The sequence below is a fragment of the Lissotriton vulgaris genome, chromosome 1_2 (assembly GCF_964263255.1).
Source record: "Lissotriton vulgaris chromosome 1_2, aLisVul1.2, whole genome shotgun sequence".
NCBI classification, from domain to species: Eukaryota; Metazoa; Chordata; class Amphibia; order Caudata; family Salamandridae; genus Lissotriton; species Lissotriton vulgaris.
In genome coordinates, this window is record NC_141686.1 from 93,076,212 (window position 1) to 93,100,061 (window position 23,850).

At 45.5% G+C, this 23,850-nt stretch overlaps 1 protein-coding gene across 1 annotated transcript in view; it reads right to left on the reverse strand.

Annotated features, from left to right (window-relative positions):
• LOC147733977 (adenosine deaminase 2-like) overlaps positions 1–23,850 on the reverse strand; it is a 525,029-nt gene that overhangs the window by 114,856 nt on the left and 386,323 nt on the right. The window contains exon 7 of the mRNA XM_086952883.1: positions 19,884–19,992. Coding sequence (XP_086809009.1) covers positions 19,884–19,992 — 109 coding nt within the window. The remainder of the gene's footprint in view (positions 1–19,883; positions 19,993–23,850) is intronic.

The following is a 23,850-nucleotide window of genomic DNA, read 5'->3' on the forward strand; positions in this document are numbered from 1 at the left end:
ATGGAATGCCACGGATCGTATGTCGGATGATGGTAGTGAGTTTGTGGGAAGTGTGATGAAGAGTGTTTGTGCGGGTTTGGGTATTCGCCAAAAATGTCATAGTGCTAACCATCCTCAGTCGGCGGGTTTGGTGGAAGGGTACAATGGTACTCTGAAACTGAAACTTGCCAAAATCCAAGCAACGACTGGTTTAGCATGGCCTGATGCATTGCCTCTAGCTCTCTTATCGACCAGGGCGACTGTGCACTCTCGAGTAGGGCTTAGCCCATATGAGATTGTGTTCGGCCGTCCTGCGAACATTTGGGGAGTTCCGAGGCCTAAAGAGTTTAGTAGACTTGAATATCCAATGTTGATTGACTATCTTTACGATCTGACTGCTAAATTGAGTTTGATTCATCAACAGGTTTTTGAAGCTCTACCGGCACAAACAGAAGGACCAGGACATCAGCTACAACCTGGTGAATGGGTCCTCGTTCGCAATTTTGGGAGAAAACGGAATCTTGAGCCAAGGTTCGGGGGACCCTACCAAGTTCTGTTGGCAACGAGGACTGCAGTTCGGCTGGACGGCAGAAAGCATTGGGTGCATGCCACCCATACGAAGAGAGTCCCGCTCCCATTGCCAGCAGATAATTGGTCACGGAAAGGATTTGCCCCGACTGAGACTGACGTTATTCCAAGCTACGTGCCATTTAGTGATGCTCAACTTGTAGAGAACGATTCAGCTCAGTCAGATACACCTGTTGGTTCTCAGAACTCCACTCCTGAGGCGGAAAGCCGGGAGTTAGCATTTTTAGCTGTGTGTATAATTTGTTTTTAACCGCTAAAACTCCTGTGTTTACCTTAATCGACCAGCACACCGCCAAGCCGATACTGGGCTGACGCGGCACACTGCTGCCAGGGCAACGCCGCCTTCCCATTCGGCGGACACGCCCACTCGCGCTGACCACGCCCCCTGCCTCTATATAGAACGAGCGCTGAATACGAGCGAGCGTTCTCAGAACTCCACTCCTGAGGCGGAAAGCCGGGAGTTAGCATTTTTAGCTGTGTGTATAATTTGTTTTTAACTGCTAAAACTCCTGTGTTTACCTTAATTGACCAGCACACCGGCAAGCCGATTCTGGGCTGACGCGGCACACTGCTGCCAGGGCAACGCCGCCTTCCCATTCGACGGACACGCTCACTCGCGCTGACCACGCCCCCTGCCTCTATATAGAACGAGCGCTGAATACGAGCGAGCGTTCTCAGAACTCCACTCCTGAGGCGGAAAGCCGGGAGTTAGCATTTTTAGCTGTGTGTATAATTTGTTTTTAACTGCTAAAACTCCTGTGTTTACCTTAATCGATCAGCACACCGCCAAGCCGATTCTGGGCTGACGCGGCACACTGCTGCCAGGGCAACGCCGCCTTCCCATTCGGTGGACACGCCCACTCGCGCTGACCACGCCCCCTGCCTCTATATAGAACGAGCGCTGAATACGAGCGAGCGTTCTCAGAACTCCACTCCTGAGGCGGAAAGCCGGGAGTTAGCATTTTTAGCTGTGTGTATAATTTGTTTTTAACTGCTAAAACTCCTGTGTTTACCTTAATTGACCAGCACACCGCCAAGCCGATTCTGGGCTGACGCGGCACACTGCGGCCAGGGCAACGCCGCCTTCCCATTCGGCGGACACGCCCACTCGCGCTGACCACACCCCCTCCAATGTCATTAGCAGTCCAATAAATCATGTGCTGCAACCGGAAGCGCAGCGGGCGCGACGATTGCGCGCCGAAGGCGCGCATAAGGCAAGCTCGTCTGCGCTCGTCCGCGCCGAGGACGGACCAACGGCCACCCCCTATGCAGGCCCAATAGCACGACCACCCTCTGAAACGGTGAGATTAACCTATTCTTCCGCCGACCTACTACAACTTAGGCAATTTGCTACTCAACCTCACGTACCACCGAACTTAGCCTACTCCAACCACATCTTCGGCCCACTTCGATGTCCCACCTGCAACAAACCTACTGCTAAATCATCTGCAAATTATCCTTCATTGATTCAAGCTGCGCTAATAAACGCCAGATCTCTCCCCAAACATAAATTAGAAATTGCCGACTTTATTGACGCGCACAAACTGGACATCCTATTCATTACCGAGACTTGGGGCGACGACGCCTCGGGACCCGACTTTAGAGAAGCCACCCCCACCAAATACAATCTATGCAGATTAGATAGGCCAAAAAAAAGAGGCGGTGGCATTGCCATAATTTACAAAGACCTCTTTAAACTTACTACGAAACCATTTACCTGCCCAGAATACGAGTCCCTGATCTTTACACTATGCCTCTCGGCTAAATTTTCTTTCAAGGGCATGCTAATTTATCGCCCTCCAGGGTCAAGAGCAAAGTTCTTAGCCAATATAGGCAGCCTAATTGAAGCGGCGGCAGATACCCCGCATTTTACGCTACTGGGTGACTTTAATTTTCACCTAGAGACTCTGAACAACCATGATACTGCACAGCTTCTCACAGACCTTTCAGCTGCAGGCCTAAAACAACTGATAACCTCCCCTACACATCTGGCAGGTCATACATTAGAAGGCATCTTCACCAACAGTCCCCTTGTAAATGTCACTCAAATAATTCCACTCATCTGGACTGACCACTCAGCCATCTGTTTCACAGTCCAAACAAACCCTGTTAAACCTAATTCTACTTCACCATCTCCTTCTTCTTACAGAGATTGGAAAAATATCAATCTAACTAAACTAGCTGAAATAATGCAGGATAACCATATTCCCAACGAGCAAGATCCTACTATAGCATCCTCCAACTACCTGACAAACTTAGACATGGCATGTAATAAGCTAGCTCCAACTAAAAGTTCACAGCGGAACAGGAAAATACCTTCAGCCCCATGGTTCACTGAAGCCCTACGCTTGCAAAAACAATACTGCAGGAACCTTGAAAGACACTGGCGTCACAATTATAGTATTGCAGACAAACTGAACTATAAAAATTCCCTCTCCACCTATAAAAGACTGATAACGACCGAGAAAAGTCACTATTTTACCACTCAAATAGATCAGGCAAAAAATTCGACAGGAGAACTATTTCGGGTAGTCAATACTCTATCTAATCCCCCCACGCCTCGCATAGAAGGCTCTCAGCCACTGGCAGATGCCTTGGCCAGTTTCTTCAAGGAAAAAGTCTGTTCTATTTTTGACACTTTTTCCCACTCCGCCCCCCCAACCCCTCCAATGGCACTCCTCACGGATGCTCGGCCTACCTTATCATCTTTCAATGCCGTAGACCAGGATCAAATTCAACGCCTGGTAGCTAGCACCAAATCTGGATCCCCTCTTGATCCCTGTCCTCCTTCCATTCTAAATCTCATCCCTGAAGCAATCTCCCCCGCATTGTCTACCATTTGCAATGCCATGTTCTCTACAGGCATATATCCCGCAGTCTGGAAAGAAGCCATAATTAAGCTATTATTGAAAAAACCTACTCTGGACCCACTCCTCCCTGCAAGCTACAGACCCATCGCCTGCCTCCCATTCCCAGCAAAGATTTTCGAGAAGTCCATGAACATTCAACTCTCGAAATTCATTAATGACAACAACTTGCTGGATGACACCCAGTTTGGTTTTAGACAAGGGCATGGGACGGAAACAGCACTCCTGAAAGCTGCAGACGAAATCCGAACAACCATGGACACGGGAGAGGCGGCTGTCCTAATACTCCTAGATCTCTCCGCCGCATTTGACACGGTCGATCATGTCACTCTGATCGACCGTGTCTTGGCCCTGGGAATAGGAGGCACAGCCAAAGACCTAATTGCCTCATTCCTTGCCAATCGTCCTCAGACGGTTAAGGTAGGCAATTTCACCTCTCAGACTTTCTCTCTCCCCTGTGGGGTTCCTCAGGGCTCCTCGCTAAGTCCGACGCTTTTCAATATCTACGTATCGGACTTAGCGAGAGTAATAAAAACCTATGGAATAGCCCTCACCACGTACGCCGATGACACGCAACTAGTTTTATCGGTGCACAACAACGGAGCCAGCGTCGCATCCAACTTTCAGGAGGGAATGAAGGCGATAAGCTCCTGGATGTCATCAAACTGCCTCAAACTTAACTCCGATAAAACGGAGGTGATGACATTCGGGAGCCTGCAGCCAGCATGGTCCCCGCAGTGGTGGCCACCTGAGTTGGGCTCCCCCCCCCAACCAGTGGCAAAAGTCCGCAACCTAGGAGTCCTCTTCGACAATAAGCTGACTTTTCACCATCATGCCAATGCTGTCGTATCTTCCGCCTTTTTCACCCTCAAGAAAATCAAAAAACTTCTGCCTTACCTACCTCAATCAGCCGGCAAAACACTCATTAGCACTTTAGTCTTTTCAAGAACAGACTACTGCAACTCTCTCCTTCTGAATGCTCAAGAAGGGGTTCTTAACAAGCTGCAGACCGTGCAAAACGCGGCGGCCAGAACCTTACTCTCTATCCCTAAATTCACTTCTACTTCCCACCACATCAGAAAGCTCCACTGGCTTCCAATCAGGAGTAGAATCAAATTTAAGGCCCTATGTATAGCCTATAAGACCTTAAACAATACAGGACCACAGTTCCTAAAAGAAGCTCTTCGCCCAGTGGAGCAACGCAGGACGCTACGTTCCTCTACAGCCCTCTTGCTGAACGTACCTCGCACAAAAAAGGCCACCCGGGGAGACAGATGCTTCACCACAGCCACAGCTAAACTGTGGAACACTCCCACTCCATATCAAATCCGCTCCCACGCTTCTTAAATTCCGTAAAAGCCTAAAAACATGGCTCTTCTCTTCCTCCTAACCCCTCCGTCAATCTGTAGTGAGTTCTGAGATCACCAGCGCCGAGACACCCGTATGGGTATTTGTTTGAGCTTTAAAAATTGCAAAAATAAAATAAATAATAAATAAATTGAATCATCTGGAATTGTACCTTTGTATTCAGCATTGGAGAATTCAAGTTCGGAACTGTCATCTGAACAATCAAACACTGTTTTGCCATCTGAACCGTTGTTTGAAGAGCAAACTCGACCTGGAAAATGTCGATATTTCCTTCAATCGCGTGATATGGACAAATAAAATTTCTCTTCTATTTTTGAACGTACATTACCCCCTCACTGTTGCTATGAATATTGTGGACATTTGCATTTTTCCCTGATTTTGAATTCGTCAATTTTTGTTTTACATATCACGTGTGTTCCTCTTTTGTGCAGCTAGGAGACTTATATTAAATTGAATGCTTAATTGATTAAACCTACCATCTGGGTTGACCGTAGGGCCGTGCGGGTACCTACTTCTGTTTAGCAGGTTTCTGACACTAGGTCGGTTACTTTCGTCGGTTTCTGGGAACTCCTGGGAATTGGCAATCTCTACTCAGAACCAGGTGCGTCAAGAACGTTGCGGACGGTCTTTAGAGGATGGAGTTCTCTAAGCTGTCAGAAATAGAGAGGATGTCGGCGCAAAGATCTAAATTGCATAAGATTTTACGAACGAAATGTTCTTTGTTTCAGATTTTCATGTTGTTCCTGACTGTGTCTATGTTATTGGTGGGTGGAGTGTATTTTGGGATTCAGTCGCTATTGCCTTCCACTTCACCTACCTCCCCCTCTCACGATCTGAATTCTGTTCTCGTTCCCACTATTTCTCCACATTCCTTTCATCTTTTGCCCCAACATGAACAGGTCAGACGTACGGAATTCATGAACAATTCCTTTGTCCAACTTCTGCATCAGCATCAGTTGGTGATGAATACTACTAACTGTTGGGTGTGTGGGTTAATGCCACATACCATGGATAAGGGTATTCCGTATTTGGTTCTTCCCTATAGCTCCCAGGGGTCAGCTCGAGCATTCCAAACCATGTTCCGTAGTGCACTAGATTCCTACCCCCGTCGAGAGCCACGCTCCACAGACCTTGGTCCTGGCCCGTACCACAAGTTGTTAGTGATAGCGATTGCTGATCTGGATAGAGATATTTTTGATACACCGCTTATTCCAGAGGAAGAGGTCCGAGCCTACAAGGATCTGAGTGAGGCCGAGTATGATATGTCAGTGGGTGATAGACAGCTTAAGAGCTCGTCTCCAATCTGGATCGTACCCCACCTAGGTCATTTTTGTCTGCAAGGTCTTGGTCGAAATCCGAGAGCTCAGCTTGGGAAGAGTGCTTGTACTGAGACATACGTGTTACTGATGCTCTCTTCCCCTGTATTTTTGACTGCCAAGGGTACTTATTTTGTCTGCTATGATCGCGCTTATACATGGTTGCCCCGTGATTTTTCGGGCACCTGTTATATCACGAATCTTTTGCCACCGACTTTTACAGTCGCCTCAGATTATCACAAGACTAGAGTTGTGAGAGGCGTTATTAGCAAAGAGGACACTGCCGGTCAAGAAGCAGGAGACTTCTTTAAGGGTTTCCTACTGTTTTGGGGACCTATGGTCAATAGTAGGAACCTGAGACAGTTGACTCGTGTGGTAGAATCGACTGCTAATATAACTGCAAGTGCTCTTGGTAACCAGACAGCAGAGCTTCAAGCGGATAGACTTATGACGTTACAGAACCGTATGGTTCTAGATGTTGTACTCGCAGACAGAGGTGGTGTGTGCAAGGTGATCCATTCGAGCTGCTGTATTTTCATACCTGATAACGCTCCAACTGTTTATCAAGCCATCTCAAAGTTGCATAAAATCTCCGAGTCCATACACGTGGACGAAGGTGATTGGACGCTTCTAGGATGGTTTTGGGGTCTGATGTCGACTTGGGGTTGGAATATTCTGATTATTGTAGGGGTTGTTGTGACGTTTCTGTTCACGTGTTGTCTTTGCGTACAGTGTGGTCCTGCCTTATGTAGCCTCTGTGCTACAACGTGTATAAGAAGGCCATCTGTTACCAGAGAGACATTGATGGATAGAATAATGTTCCAGCAACATCTAAACGATTTGATGAATATCGATAATGATTCTGATATCGACTAGTGCTTGCCTACATGAGGGCAAAAGGAGTGTCTGAGGTTCCGTGAGAATCGTAATGACGTTTTGGGCTTGATCGGATATGGATGAGTTTGGTATCTACGAACCGCAAATGACGAGTTTAATAGGTGTACGTGTTTTCACTACACTACTTAGAAGGGTTTGTCTTATTTACGGGTTTCTTCATCTGAACCCTCGGGTTCCATTTTAGATATGGCATCCATTTTGTTTCTTGCCCTCATGTAGCCGGCGAACGTACAATGACCGCTTGATGATCCTGGGACTCCCAAGCTCTTGCGGAAGATGCATATTCCTTTGAGTGTGTCTTTATGACTAGGGGAATGACACGGCAAAGGCAGATGGCTCCGCTCGAGGCTCATCTTGCCGTGCCGGTCTATTGTTTCAGCCTTGCATGCGCTAGGCTCGAATCCTTTGATCCTGTGATCACGCTTCCGATATTGCCCCCACACTCTTTTCAATCCGTTGTCTGTCTTTGTTTTCCTTGCACCTGTTTCTGTTCCTTCTCTTCGCTCGTTTACAACCAGAATGGAATATGCCTAATGGTGGGATAGCGTGCTTTTACAGTTGGGAACCGGCAATGTTACTGTAATTATGTTCCGGGCTTCTGAAAACATGAATGCGACCCTTTTGAAGTTTACTGTGAGAACTGAGTTGTAACCTTTTGTTCCTATGTTGTGCAATGGTGAAAATGTGTATAAAAGGAGCGATCCACTTTTGCAATTCGAAGCAGACTCTCTGAACATACACTCTGTTGTACTTCTAGCGATTTCTGTGTCCCTGCAGTAAATAAACGCTGATCATTGACGCCGAAGGAAGTGTCCCGTGTCTCTGTAATTTGTACGCCGGAACAGGTATCCCCACGAAGGTTTCAGGTGTTGTGCCCTGGCACCGCTGGGCCTTAATTTAGCCCAGTCCTTCAGTTTGTTAAAATGCTAAAGGGAAAAGGTCTAAATAGAACCTCAGTCTTACCCTCTCTTGGTAGTATATTATATTATATTATAGAATGTCTCTTTGGGTTTTAGAAGGGCGGCCCCATACCTCTGGTCTTAGTAGAAATGGATCACATCATCTCCTGCACCAACTCTCTGCATGCTGATATTCATCAAGTGTGTGTGCATGCTCTGCGCAGTGCATTATTAAACGCGCCAAAAGCCAGAGTTGGCCACAGCTGCCTATGTGTTTTGTCTTAGACGTGCGCTGATCAGACCAAACAACAACCGCTGTGTTGAAATAACCTTGAAGGCCTTGGCACTCACTGTTCAGACATAGCTTACCAAGCAAAGCTGATACTATAGCAAAACATATTATTCTCGTGTGAGGCAAAATATTCTACTAGGCTCAAAGCATTAATAACAATATGCGCCATGCGCAAAAGCAGCAAAGAGGTAAAATGGCGTTTAAACTCCTAATAACTCAGGATAACTTAAAAGACTGTACAGCCAAAGCCTATCTACATGACAGTAGGGCACTGGGCCAGATCTTTAAGGGCCCGATTCACAGAATGAACTTAAGACTCAATCCTAAACTTACTACTATTTTGGTATTCGCAGAATGCAGTTACTACTTTTGGCATTCACAGAATGAATTTACTACTTCTGGTATTCACAGAAGTTAGGATTTTGTCTTAAGACAAACAACTTAAGACAAAATCCTAACTTCTGTGGAATACCAAAAGTAGTAAGTGCATTCTGTGAATACCAAAATAGTAGTAAGTTTAGGATTGAGTCAATTCAATTCAAAAATAGCTTTATTCGATTTTAACGAGAAAATCATAAAAGCACAATTTTAATACAACATGATAAAAAATGAGTTTGAAACTCAAACATAACAAAGTAATGAAAGATAAAAGGAGTCTTTGAATTATACAAAGAATAGCTGTCACGATTCGGGAAGCAGTCAGTTCATGGTTGCTCTGCACCTTACTGCAAATTTCAAAAAGCTAGCAGCTACAGTAATTGTACGTTCATCTTCGAGCATGTATAGCTTGAGTAAGGCTGGTCTGCACTGTCTTAAACCCCACTGTTTCAAAAGTGGGAGTAGATATTTCTTTCTTCCCCAGTCATAAAATTTACAAAATAAGAGAACATGAATGTTGGATTGCTTAGAAACATTGTCGCAAGGACAGACCACCAGGTTAATAGACCAGTCATTTATGGTGGGAAATGTTAATAGACGGAAGAAACACTCCGTCCTCATCCTTGTTAGCAGCATTCTCGTGTAAATTGAGATATACGGGGATAGATAGGAAGGAATGCCGGCATCGTGAAGTAAAAGATTGTGGTGGGCGATCGATGATTTATATCCTTCAATATAGGAGCGCCTGTCTTCAAGTAGGCCTAGACAACGGGCCTTAAGATCTTTTTTAGAGATGGTTAGGCACAGGGTCGGGTTGGCATACAGATCGGCTAGGTCCAATGATGTTAGGAATTTCTTCACGTAGACAAGCCAAGATATTTTTCTTGAATCATTTAAGGCCATGCAGTCCTTAATCACGTCTTGGTTCAGCACTGTTTTTTCCGAGGACCATATTTTGTGCCTTAACAGAATTGGCGCGGTTTTGATTGTGTCCGAGATATGTACCCGGGCGAGCTCATTATGACAGACTGTGGTAGAAATAGATCGTGGAACAGCCAGCAGATAACTCAAAAATGCATTCTCGCTGGTTTGTATCTCTCCGCAGTCCGCCAGACCCCAGATTCCAGCGCCATATGTTGCAGTGGAAACACATTTAGCTGAAAATATGTCCAACAAAATCCCCACCGGTTTCCCACCTAATTTTGTGGCAAATTTCTTTAAGGCTCCAATTTGCCTAGTAAAAGCCAGGTTTCGGGTATGAATAGCATTATTCCATGACCTTTTGCTATTAACAAGTATGCCCAGGTATGTGAAAGTTTTCGTGAGGCTGATCTTTGATGTGTTAATAAACGTATTGCAGGAAGTGTTCTTCTTTTTACTACAGCACATGGTAAAAGTTTTGCTTACGTTGATTTTAAGGCCTCTCACGCCCATGAATGTTGAGAAAGCTGCCAGAGCTTTTTGTAGCCCTAGTTGGGTCCTTTACATAATAACAGCGTCGTCCGCATATAAAAGAATTGGGACTGCCCGGCCATTTATTTTAGGGTAATCAACGTCCAATTTCGCCAGGCAGTCGGCAACACTGTTAATATATAGATTAAAAAGAAAGGGGGCAAGGATGCAACCCTGCCTGACCCCCTTTTTAATGGGAAATTTGCTCGTGCAGGTTCCATCCTTTCCGTAGCGAACCTTGGCCCCAGCTCCACGATACAATTCTTTTATAAAGGCGAGTATGTTGGGATCGACTCCCATGGTAGTAAGGGTAGACCAAAGTATACTATGGTTAAGGCAATCAAAAGCAGAGCTTAAGTCCACGAAGGTCATATATAAGTTGCTCCTTTTTGCCGTCACATATTTATCAGTGATCAAAGCTAAGTTGAGGCATTGTTCCACTGTCCCGAGGCCAGAAACAAACCCATATTGGAACTTAGACAAGATGTTGTTTTCTAGAGCCCATGCCTGCAGTTGGTTCAGCAGGACTCTCCCAGCCACCTTCATCATGGAGTCCAGTAAAGAAATAGGTCTGTAGCATTTAGGGTCCATTATTTCACCTTTCTTAAAAATAGGTATTATGATAGCTTCTTGCCAGGTTGCGGGGAAACCTTTGTGAGCATAAGAATTAAGGACGTTTGTGACAATTGGTGCCCACAGTTGGATGTTATCTTTAAATAAGTCTATTGGGATTCCGTCCGGGCCAGGGGCTTTGGCATTGGAGCTTTCAAGAATGGCCAGTTCCACATCTGAATGGTTGAAGTAAATGGTGAGTGGAAACGACTCTGTGGAGTTTCTTTGTATCTCATTTCTCACCGTTTGTTGGAATTCATGGTCGAGTGGTTCGATCTGGTCATCTTGTTTATACAGTTCTGTAAAGTGATTTATCCAGACTTCCTCTGTGATGGCAATTTCTATAAGGTCAGTTGACCTATCAATGAAAAAAGGGGCATTAACCTCCCTCCAAAAGGCTGTGTTGTCTCTTAGAGTGCTTGCTTTTAACAAGGCTTCCCAGGCAGCGGTTTTCAGTTCCTTGTTCCTGTTCTTAATTGCCTGTTTATAAGCAGCACGGGCAGATCTTATTTCCAACCGTTTTTTGGGAGATTTGTTGAGAGTAGACTTTAAGATGTTATGAGTGTTTGAGCACTCGCGATCAAACCATCCATGGCTTTTAGTCACATTACTTTTGTTGTGTTTTCTCGACAAATTTTTCCTAATTTGTGAAGCGATTTGATCGAATGCACGGATGATTTCTTGTGGGTTGGGAGGGTATTCTAGGCAGGTCCGAAATAAATCAGGGTCAAAATTTATCAGTTTTGTAAGAAACTTGGATATGTCAATTTTTGCCCACTTTAAGGTATAACCGTTTCTCGACGAAAGTGATATGGAGTGTGAGTAGAGATTTGCTGTAGTGTTCCCAGACTTGTTACCACCAGAGGGGGAATATATTTTGGCACTAATAGGGTAGTGATCGCTCATAACCAACTCCTCTCTCCTGGTTTCTCGGGCGTCGCCATGATGACTGTTGGATAAGAGGATGAAGTCTATTGTCGTAAGCGAACCCCTTCCATGAAAGGTAGGTTGGAAGTCGGTCGAGGGCACTGTTAGGTCGTTAAAGAAGCCCAGATCCCATTCATGTAATAAATTGTTCAGTTGGGATCCCATAGCTGAGTGTTCAAAATGGGTAGTATGTTCACCATTTGGGGCTCTTAGGTCACAGACCTTAGTTCCGCTGTGTGGACAAAGATGACAGTTGAAGTCTCCTAGAATGACTAAACGTCTATCTAAACAGGGGCCTCCCATGCCCTTCTTTATAAGTTTGGATAGAAACTCTGTAAATTTTAGATTGGTTGTCTCTCTGTGCGCTATTGTATAAGTTGACAATGAGGGAACTAACAACCTCTTTCCCAGTTATACTGAAAGCCTGTAGGGAGAGGCCAAAGGTCTTTGAACTAGGATCAGAAGAGGCAACCTCAACGCATTCTAGTGATACATTGAGCCTGTTTGAAACATATAAGCAAAGACCTCCCGAAGGTCTGCCTCTGATAGACTGAATGGCTGGGGTAAAATGTGTGCTGTGTAGCCATCCAGATTAGTGGGTGTCAGGTCCCAACATTCCTGTAGCGCTATGATGTCAAAGCTGTTTATGAAGTTCAAGAAGATTGGGTCCTTTGCTTTGTTGGAAAGACCGGCTATGTTCCAGGTTAGAATGGACAGATGTTGATTAGAATCAGTGTGATTTGATGGGCAGTAAGAGTAGCTTTGGTCAGGGGTTAAAGGTGGAGGAGGGGCCAGAGGGCCATCGGTTTGTGCGGCTGACGGCCCAAAAGGGGACAAGTTGGTGCGACCCGCAGTGAGTTGATCCATGGCAGGTGCCCCATTTTGTCTTGGGGATGACCCTCGGCTAATGGGGGGTAGGGGATTTATTGTCTTATTCTCGGAAGATGTTTGGTTGTTTGATGGTCAGTCAACCATATCTAAGACTGAGAAATAATTGCTAGTTGGTGCCCCCCTCCACCCCTCTGCATAGGGTTGCTCTCTTCTTGGGTTCCAGGAGTAGAGATCCCAATCCCTTCTTCTGTTTCGTGTATCTACCTGGGACCAGCTCCAGCCTGGAGATTGGTTCCAACTAATAGGGTAGTCTTGATCGCAGGGGAACCTTGGAGGATAAAAGAAGGACAGACGATGAGTGTCTATACCTCCCTTTTTTTCCAGGGTTGACCAAGAACATATATATTTGACTGTCTCTGGGTCGTCAAAATTGATGATAATACAATCCCCCTTTATTCTTTTTCTTGTTTCCCCGATCCAAGGGACCCTGCGTACCATGGAGAGTCTACTATTACAATGTGAGGGAAGGGGTCTGTTAATATTAAGCCATTGCATGACTTTATTTTTTAGGGACCAGGTGGGTTCACTCGTGTTTTCTTCTAGTTCTTGGACCCCCGTAAGGATCACAGTGTAGGGGCTTGCCTCTGGAGGGAGATGAATAGGCCTCTTTGGTCTGGCTGGTTTATTAGTGATGTCACCAGCCTGTTGAACATCCAAGAGTTTGGGGGGAGGGGCTTTGATTTAGTTTTGGGAAGGTCAGAGGTTGTTGCTGGCTTTCCCTGGACTTGCTTGGTGGTGCCCTTGATGTCTGTTGGGATCATTTATGTGTTGGTAGGCGTTTTGGGGGGTTTGCCTGCCGGTAAAGGGGTTTTATGTGTTAAGGGTGGGGGTGCAGATTTCTGCGCAGTGGTTACCCTGGTATGGTTAGTATTTGTGGAGGCTGGAGGAGCTAAAGAAATGCTGGAAGGTTTTTGATGGCTGGTAAGGTTAATGAGTCTAGCTATTTGTTTCTCAATGTTGTTTAAGGATCTTTCAATTGGTAATAATTGAGATTTTATGAGATCCTTAATTGTGGCTACTACTTGTGTGTTAAGCTCTAAGTGGTTTATAATTCCAGCAGCATGATCCCTTTGAATATCATCCAAGGATGCAGCTGTTTCCGAGGGGTCACCCACATTAACAGGTTGGGAGATGCTAGCATTCTTTTTATGATTAGTATGGGAAGATTTTCTGGACCTTGTGTGTTTTGGTGGACAGTTCTGTTTTGTCTTAACTATTGGCCTTATGTTATCGTGCTTGGGAATGGCTCCCTCCCTTATCCCCTTCTCTGTGTTAGTAGGAGAGGTAGCTAAGGATTGTGACTCTATAGGGGTTGGCGATGCCGTTTGAGTTGGACTAATCACCAGAGTCGGTGTTTTCTCCAAGTCTTCCAGGGTGGTTTCCCCCAAAGATATGCGAGTGACAGATAGATCGACAGACATAGGGATGGTGTGTAGGTCTACACGGACTTCTTGCAGTAGTGGGGCGTTAGTTCCTTGCTGAATAGGTGTTTTGGCTAAAGCCAGAAGGCCCATAGAGGATCTTCGTGCTGCTGCTAAGTCCTGGGAGACCTGTCTTTCTAAAAGTACAATCCCCTGGTTTATAGCATCGTTAGCTTTCGTAATAAATTGATCAATTGGACCAGTCACCTGACCCACACCTTGAGCTGTCTTACTCCTCAGAGCCCTTGTAGACATGGTGGCGCTGTGTTTCACGTAAATAGGTGTGGGAAATGCTGATGGCAGAAGGCTACCAGGATGCAGGGAGGAAATCAGAGGACGAAATGAAAAGGGATAGGCCCAGACCAGGCTCGCTCAGGCTTGAACGGGCTTCGCCCCGGGCTGCGACCCGCGCGCGTCCCGCGATGCGCGTTAGAGTCCTTGCTTAAGTGTCTGTGATGTGAGGAGGGGCGGGCACTGGGAGGGGACGCGGCTCACGCGGGAAGAGGAAACAGCTGATGGTCTTGACGCTGTTCCTCGCAGTCCCGGGGCCGCGCCTCTCGCCTCCTCTGCGGCCTCACGGTGATTTTCTCCTCCCTCTGATGACGCGATGTGCTTGGCAAAGAGTCTGCTACTCCTGTAGCAAAGGCAAATCAGGACAGAAACGCTGGGTCAAAACCTCAATGGCGAGCGGCTCCCGCGAAGCGGGGGCCGCGAGAGGTTATAAGCGCCTTGATGGGGGCGGGCACTGGGAGGGGGCGCGGCTCACGCGGGAAGAGGAAACAGCTGATGGTCTTGACGCTGTTCCTCGCAGTCCCGGGGCCGCGCCTCTCGCCTCCTCTGCGGCCTCACGGTGATTTTCTCCTCCCTCTGATGACGCGATGTGCTTGGCAAAGAGTCTGCTACTCCTGCAGCAAAGGCAAATCAGGACAGAAACGCTGGGTCAAAACCTCAATGGCGAGCGGCTCCCGCGAAGCGGGGGCCGCGAGAGGTTATAAGCGCCTTGATGGGGGCGGGCACTGGGAGGGGGCGCGGCTCACGCGGGAAGAGGAAACAGCTGATGGTCTTGACGCTGTTCCTCGCAGTCCCGGGGCCGCGAGAGGTTATAAGCGCCTTGATGGGGGCGGGCACTGGGAGGGGGCGCGGCTCACGCGGGAAGAGGAAACAGCTGATGGTCTTGACGCTGTTCCTCGCAGTCCCGGGGCCGCGAGAGCTTATAAGCGCCTTGATGGGGGCGGGCACTGGGAGGGGGCGCGGCTCACGCGGGAAGAGGAAACAGCTGATGGTCTTGACGCTGTTCCTCGCAGTCCCGGGGCCGCGAGAGGTTATAAGCGCCTTGATGGGGGCGGGAACTGGGAGGGGGCGCGGCTCACGCGGGAAGAGGAAACAGCTGATGGTCTTGACGCTGTTCCTCGCAGTCCCGGGGCCGCGAGAGGTTATAAGCGCCTTGATGGGGGCGGGCACTGGGAGGGGGCGCGGCTCACGCGGGAAGAGGAAACAGCTGATGGTCTTGACGCTGTTCCTCGCAGTCCCGGGGCCGCGCCTCTCGCCTCCTCTGCGGCCTCACGGTGATTTTCTCCTCCCTCTGATGACGCGATGTGCTTGGCAAAGAGTCTGCTACTCCTGCAGCAAAGGCAAATCAGGACAGAAACGCTGGGTCAAAACCTCAATGGCGAGTGGCTCCCGCGAAGCGGGGGCCGCGAGAGGTTATAAGCGCCTTGATGGGGGCGGGCACTGGGAGGGGGCGCGGCTCACGCGGGAAGAGGAAACAGCTGATGGTCTTGACGCTGTTCCTCGCAGTCCCGGGGCCGCGCCTCTCGCCTCCTCTGCGGCCTCACGGTGATTTTCTCCTCCCTCTGATGACGCGATGTGCTTGGTAAAGAGTCTGCTACTCCTGTAGCAAAGGCAAATCAGGACAGAAACGCTGGGTCAAAACCTCAATGGATTGAGTCTTAAGTTCATTCTGTGAATCGGGCCCAAAGAGTTCAGAAAAAGTTGCATCAAGCCAGGAAAGGGCTGCGTTTAAAACCAGTGTGCCAATACAGGGACATGGATAGTAAGACCACAAAGTTGGGCATGCATTATGAGAAAGTGTCAAAGGCCAAGGTACAGAGACAACATATCAAAGTGCAGCTCGTTGAAATAAAGTACTAGAGAGACAGGCTCACAGGAAGCAGCATTGGGCAGTAAGTCAATTGTAAAGTCCCGCTTCCAGAGCTGTATTGATGTTGGCGGTACTTAACTTACCTGCAGCAGCTTTGAGGAACTTGACTACCTTGATATTTGATATTTAACATAGTGCACCCAGGGTCTAGGCTGGCAGTTGATGCTTGACAGCAACTTCAAACCCCCAGGCGGTTAAAGCCTCTAAGAAGTGGAACTTTCCTTAACTGTAGCAAGGAGGGACAAGTACAGAGGATATGGTTGATGGTTTGCCTCCTCTGGCTGCTGTGCAGAACATTTATCCTATTGTTGTGTGGTTCCGCAATGCCGGGAGATGACCCACAGATTCCACTCCCCCAGGCTAAGCACTGCAAACCGGGATTTTAACCACAGCGAGTATCTGCAGGCAATCTAAGGCTGCTCTTTCCACGATTCATAGGAATTGATTATTTCCAAGTGCGAGGGCGCTTGCTCAGTGCAGCCATGATGTCCAACCTTGACAGCTTTTCTGCTCTAATTGATGCAAGTCTCTGGAAGGCTGACTGTGGAAGATTGTTTTTCCAACGCTTCCATAACTAAAATTGGCTTAGTTTATCAAGAAGATATCAGTTGTAGGGTGAGGCAGATCATGAACTGCTTAAGTCCCGTCAGACTAAGCCATACATTGAAAGCAGAACTGCTACTGGTGTAGGTCTGCTTTATAATATTGAATTTGAGCCTTATTTGTGCAGCAGATGCCCTCTTTGGCAAATCGAGAATTGTTTTATAAATCCAAGTGATGATTACCTAGTAGGGTGGCCTCCTGGACCAGTAGGATTTCGCTCCCATAAGTCAGCGTTGCTGTTACATTGGCTTTCATCAGCTGGAGTGAGGGATCTAGGCTTGGACCTCGTAGACTATTGCCAAACATGAGACTATTGTCTTTAGCTTTAAGGGAGGTCATATGAGTGTTCAAAGTACCTTGGCTGACAAATGCCCATAGATCTATGCTTTGTGATAGCCATTGCCCATTTACATGAAACTTTCCACTGTCTGCGGTTTTCTTTCCAAAAAGGATGTCTTGGTTTTTGTGTGGTTTATTTCAATGCTGTTGTTGCGAATGCAGAGTACGTGATTGTTAGCAGTCGCTGAAGACAAATTTTGGTTTGAGTTGGCAAAACAAGATCATGCACGTAGAGCAGGAAAGTTAAAAAGTATATGTTTGGTTATCCACACCTACATCTTCAGAGACATGGCATGTTTCAGATATGAGACAAACGCACATGTGTTGCATTTTTCTTGCCTCATTTATTTATTTATTTATTTATTTATTTATTGAACTTGTATTGCGCACAGCTACCCGCAATGGGTTTCCCGGCGCCAGGGACAGACTGAAGAAGAAAACAAGCAATTGCTGAAGGAGAAGAAAAACAGAACCGAAGAACTTAGAACAGAAGAGTCTTCAATTTTTTGCGGAAAGCAAGAAGACTAGTTTCTGTTTTTAGCGCCAACGGGAGAGCATTCCACATCTTAGGTCCTAGATATGCGAATGAACGGCCTCCCATTTTTGCCAGTCGGATTCTAGGAATCACAAGATTGCCATTGTTGGATGACCTAAGAGAGCGGCCAGGCTGATATGGCTGGGCAAGATTGTGCAGGTAGATGGGAGCAAAACCCTGACGAATCTTAAATAGGAAGCACAAAGTTTTGAAGACCACACGATCAGAAATTTTTAACCAGTGAAGGTCACGCAGAGCTTGCATTGCGGACGTTCTACGTGGAACATTGCGCAGCAGGCGAGCAGCTGAGTTCTGTACAACCTGGAGTTTATTGATTGTGGCTTTATCTGCTCCTAGATAGAGCACATTGCCATAGTCGATGCGGGACATCACAAGGGCTTGTACGACAGTTCTTCGAGTGGACTCAGGCAACATCCATATGATCTTCTGCAGCCAGCGTAGAGTATTAAAACAGATTGCAGCGACCTTAGTTGCCTGCTGCCTCATCGAGAGTTTATCGTCGATCAGGACACCGAGGTTACGAGCAACAGGCACGGGGGTAGGCAGCGGACCCATATCACTGGGCCAGTGTCTAGAGCCCCACAGATCTTTATGTTTGCCTAGTATGATCACCTCGGTCTTGTCACCGTTGAGCTTTAGCAGATGCGCTTGCATCCAAGCTGCAACACGAGAAAGGCCAGTTTTAAGGGCAGAAGTGTCCTGAGCCCTGCTGCTAGACAAAGAAAACACAATCTGCGTGTCGTCTGCATATGAGTATATAGACAGACCGGCGTTCCGAGCTTCCGTTCCGCTTCCGCCGCCCAATAATGCAGAACACCCGTCCACGCAGCCGTTCCATGCTCTGAACATAGGAACTAAACATGTGCTGCCTCATCATACATTGAACTTGGAAACAAGGAATACAAGGCCTTCTCATAAGTGCATGCCGCTGCCCCTGGTACGTTCCTTGCACAAATATGAGACTCTGGCTTAATTGCGGTCCCAGTGGCCTGAAGTTAGTCTTTCCTGACATGTTTTACAGGGATCCTTTGCATACTGGCTCCTACTACTGGCCTTCAGAGGCTAGTCATCTTGCTCGTTATTGTGACCTTTAAACTGTTGTGGACGTCTGTGGCTTTATGGCGGTGTATACCACTGATACTATGGTAACTCTGGCATAATGATGGCTTTTCTTGGCATGCAGTTTTCAAGCTTAGACAAAGGACTACAATACCATCTAGAATTCCAGTCCTTCTGCTCGCTCAATGTCCTTATCACCCAGGAAGTTTCCCTCCACTGAGAGGTTTATTTGGCAATCGAAAATTACATTTTCTGTTGTTGTTACCTGTACTGTGCCTTGGAATAAAAAAAAGCATTCTATCTCATATTCAGGTGACCCATCTGCCAATTTGGCAGAAGGAGGTCTACCTTCAGCAGTCAATCTGGGTTTTACATAAGGGACATGTGCTATTGGAGGAATTTGCCACTTAACAGGTAACAGCAATCTCACTGCTAATGGTTGTAGTATTTCTAGGATATGTAAGGGACCTACAAACATAGCGATACATTATGGGTATTCCTTTAGTATAGACAAAAACTAAGTTTATAACCAAACCCTATCCACCTTCCCATAATAAAGAATGGGTAGTCCACATGTATCTGCCCATCTGTTCATATGATGCTTTGGCTTACAACAGATGTTGGGAAACTGGTTATCTCATAGTTGGAATGTGATTTAGCAGATGAGAGACTAAAAGCGTATGGTAATGAACAATTCTCACTAGTACGAGGAAGAAACATAAAGGTGCAGTGGAAGTGAAAGTACCCATAGAAGAATGCAAGGAGTTATTGTAAGCAAACTCTGCCAACGAAAACCACATGCTCCATTCTGTAGGATGGATCATTAACAAACATTATGGATACTGTCCCATGGTTTGAATCGTTCTTGTCTATCCATTAGTTTGTAGATGGAAGCTAGTAGATGTATTATGTACAGTACCCGTTAACCAATTCTATCCCAAAATTAGCCACAACGGAGAGCCTCGGTCAGTGATGCCAGTGCCCATGGAAGCCCATGAAGTTGAAATGTGAGTTCCAGAAAGTTGTTTGACAATTCTAATGCCCTGTAAAATTTCTGTGTTGGCGATGGAACGTTGCAGAGTTGGTATTTCACAAAAAACATTTGATTTACAAGTGAGATGTATTGCTCATACATTAGGCTCAAATGAAGTCTATTACATTTTAAAATGTAAGTCATTCTCACACTCATCTAATGACATAATTATCTAATGTTTTTTCTTAGTGCCTTATGATCATACTCGCCTCTACTGACGCAGTGCATGGTTTCCTGGTACTTACTAGTCTCACCAGCATGGAAGAAGAAAGGCAGGTCGACTCCTTTAGAGGCGGGTATTTCCAGAGCATTCTTGAAGTACCAAGTAGGGTTTCCACCATCTTCGTGGGTAGACTGTGCAGAAGAAGGGAAGAATGTTTATCTGTCCACCATATAGCACTTAGTCTGTGAGTCTCCATTCCTAAATCACACTTGACTGCAAACCAGAACGGAAAGAGAAGCAGATGCCTAAATAACAGGAGCTGCACATGTCAAAAGGCTAACATGCTGACACCGACTAGAAATTCTAATTAACATAATTCAGCACCTCAGGACAGCTGGCATTGATGCATACAGTGAGTCATGGGATCAGCTCTATAAGGTTTGTTTTCACTCCCACGAGTGACACAAGTGAACTTAGTTCAATGCACCAACACGTGAATGTGAAATGTAGGTTTCTGTAGCCCCACAGACCCCCACCCAATACAGAGTTGAAGTGGCGTCAATACTTGTGGAGTACTAGCAGTCCCTAAACAGGGATTCAGGGATGCTGTATCGCTTGGCAACAACCCTATTTCATTCTCCGTAATACCAGAAATATCAACAACACTTCAAATAAAAAGCTATTTATTTCAACAGTCTTATCTGTTGCTTATCACCTCTAAAATAACCACACAAAATGTCATTAAATCAGCACAAATTAATGTTGCGTATGATAGTTAAAATGCCATCTAATAAATCTAACACCTTAAAACCTACTTCTATTTGTTACAGTAGGAGAGCATGGAGTAGTGTAACTTGCTTCTAGGTTTTTTTGGGGAGAATCAGTGCAGTGCATATATTTTTAGAGCAAGAAGCTGTAATTATCAGTAGTAGGGAAGGACGGGTGCCCTGCAAAAAGCAAACACGCCTCACATCAGCTCCTCACCTACCGGACTTGGTTCAATATCAGCTTTCACTTGAAAGTGCGCTATGTAGCATCTCTGGAAGTATCTTGCTAAATAAACTGGGGCGAAGGACCTCTTCTGACAAATGGACAAGTGGCCTTTTATACTTTATCTAATATAAGATGGGAATTTCCCATATCACCCTAGCAATGCCTGGCATAATCAATGTGCATCAAGATGCTAGTCTAAGACACATTCTCATAAACAAATAAGTTAAAAACAATTGCAATTCAGACTACACTGTATTGGCTATTGGCTATTGTTCATGTTTGCCCTTAAAATAGAGATAACAAGATGGTATCTCCTGAGGTGTCTTATCAATGTCTAAGCATGAGTGACTTAATGCTTTTATAGATTCTTGTAAAGGTAAGAACAGACAACATCTGTGTCAAAGGCAGACATGTTGATGACTCTGCAAAAATACAGAAATTACAGTCTTGGCATGCCCAAGATGGAGTTGGACCTTACGGTTTTTACATCAACATAATGCTAACTGAATGTTGCTCATCCTTTGAATACTGTGTGCATCCTTGGTATTATGATTTTCACCCTTGACATAAAGGAGGCCTATTGTGGGTTTCCTATGCATTACAGTTGCCATCTCTGGCCTTAGGTGGTAAAATAGTTATAAGACAGGCAGAATCTTTTGATGTGATGATGTAGCACTTTTTGTACCTGTGAGGACTTGTTAAAATGACAAGCTAATACTTGAGGTTCAAAACTGAATTTACTGAAAATGAACGTAGGTATTTAAAGGCAAAATTAGTTTTGTTCCAGAAAATTATTTTATTGGTGAATTGACTCAGTTTACTGAAATAGCCAGTCTATGTTTGATGGGAATGTGTACATTTTCATTGATCAGATGTAGGTCTCTTTAGAGAAAAGGTTGAAGGCCCTGATCTACATGGACCCCAACACAGAGGCAAAGCCAAGCACTGCTCCTTACATTATAGTAATTTTGTTCCCTTACATAAATTTGAAGCTATTATTCAACCTAATCAGAAATTATGTTAAAGCATATTATTTTGACTTAAATATTAATTTATGTTTAATTTAATCAGGAGAGGTGTCAAAAGGAGAACACCTCTCCCCTACACTATGATTGTTACTCTGGCTACCCATAAAAAGGGTGTTAAAAATGTAAGGCACTTACTTTAAGGCATTTGGCTATTTTGGGTAGTGCCTCTAGATATGTTAAATTAGCATACACCTAGCACTTGTTGAATCATTTTCTATGTCAGTCAAGTGTTGGTGGCATTGCTTTTCATGTAGGTGATGTAGAAGAGTCAATCAATATCTGTGCAGCAGCTTATTATCGGGAACCACCAGGTATGACATCCTTTTTTGCTAATTTTATTTATTAGCCTGGCCATAAACTATGCTCCTAACGTCAAGTCGTGTTGAGTTTGTTGTACATCATACAACAGGTGAAGGGTAAGGAGGTGGCAAGGCAAGGTAACACAAGAGAATACACCACCAATTCAAAGACTCAATACTAAAGCATATTTTGTGGAAGAGCAGGTTAGAAATAAGTGTAGCCAATACAAAGGGGTCCCCTGCGGGCGAATAATAGGCAGGTGAAGCAGCGGGAAATTTAATAAGAGCCAACACTAACAAAGGTCACCTGCCTAAATGTAAGATTTGCAAAGGGCCCAAAAGAGTGTCCCAATATTATGCACCAACAACAAGGGCTGACAGATGCATGTATTCAGAAAATTCAACAATAGGATTAATTACCAAAGTTATTTTTCTTTATTCTTATTATGTCAGATATAGTTATCAAACTTCAAAGATAAATAAATACATAAAGTATCATCAATTAATATGTACAGTTTCCCACGCGTAGGGCCCGATTCACAGAATGAACTTAAGACTCAATCCTAAACTTACTACTATTTTGGTATTCACAGAATGCACTTACTACTTTTGGCATTCTCAGAATGAACTTACTACTTTTGGTATTTACAGAAGTTAGGATTGTGTCTTAAGTCTGTCTTAAGTTTGTCTTAAGACAAACTTAAGACAAAATCCTAACTTCTGTGAATACCAAAAGTAGTAAGTTCATTCTGAGAATGCCAAAAGTAGTAAGTGCATTCTGTGAATACCAAAATAGTAGTAAGTTTAGGATTGAGTCTTAAGTTCATTCTGTGAATCGGGCCCGTAGTCATTCATAGCCATCAGTCATATTCAGTCTGTTCCGACTGAATGGTCTGAACAGATATAAGTTTACTCCAACCACCAAGTACTCTGTTCCATCTAACTAGTAGGTTACCGTAAAGGAAGCTTCCTGGACTCCTTAAAAGCAGCACAACTCCGAGGCCCTAGAGGTCAGGCCCTGAACCTTCAGGAGCTCTGCACATAGACAAAGAGATGCTGGCTTGGGACAGAAAGAGGTATATCTGGACCACTCGGTGCCTGCAGATGCAGTATAATCATCGCTAATAATGAACCGCCGAGATCTTTTCTTGAAAGGTGCAACTAATCGCCAGGTATAACAGCCAGCCCATCAGGGGAGTTCCTGGTCCTGCACCAACGTTCACAATCCATTGGACAACTGGGGAACCTTCTTTCTGTAAATGGTCAACACCTCCAGGAGGCAGAGATGCTCCATTACTGACCGCCACAGCGGCCACTAGGAAGAAACAGACTTTTTCAGGTTCTGAGAATTTTTCTCGAACTACATACGCTGTTATCTGTGAACTTTAAAGGTCGCAGACAGTTCAAAAGCTAAGCAACGTGCTGGCGCACCAATACCATGAGACGACGAGAAAGCAGGCCGGTTACAGAGCTTCCTGTGAAAAGCAAAACAATCATTTCTTCTCTATTGCCCAACAGGAAAAGACATACACCTCTAGAGAAAGTACTCTGAAATCCGCACATACAAAGTAAAAAACTCTTTTTAAAAGGTTTGTCCATGATCATGTAATCTTAGTGCCTTTTCCTGCTCTGCACCGATCCGCTGCAGTGGGCCCCTCCACTGTATCTCTCTTCCTCAATTGGGCCAGCTGGAGGAACTTCTGAATGATAAGGTGAGGAAAAGAAAAGA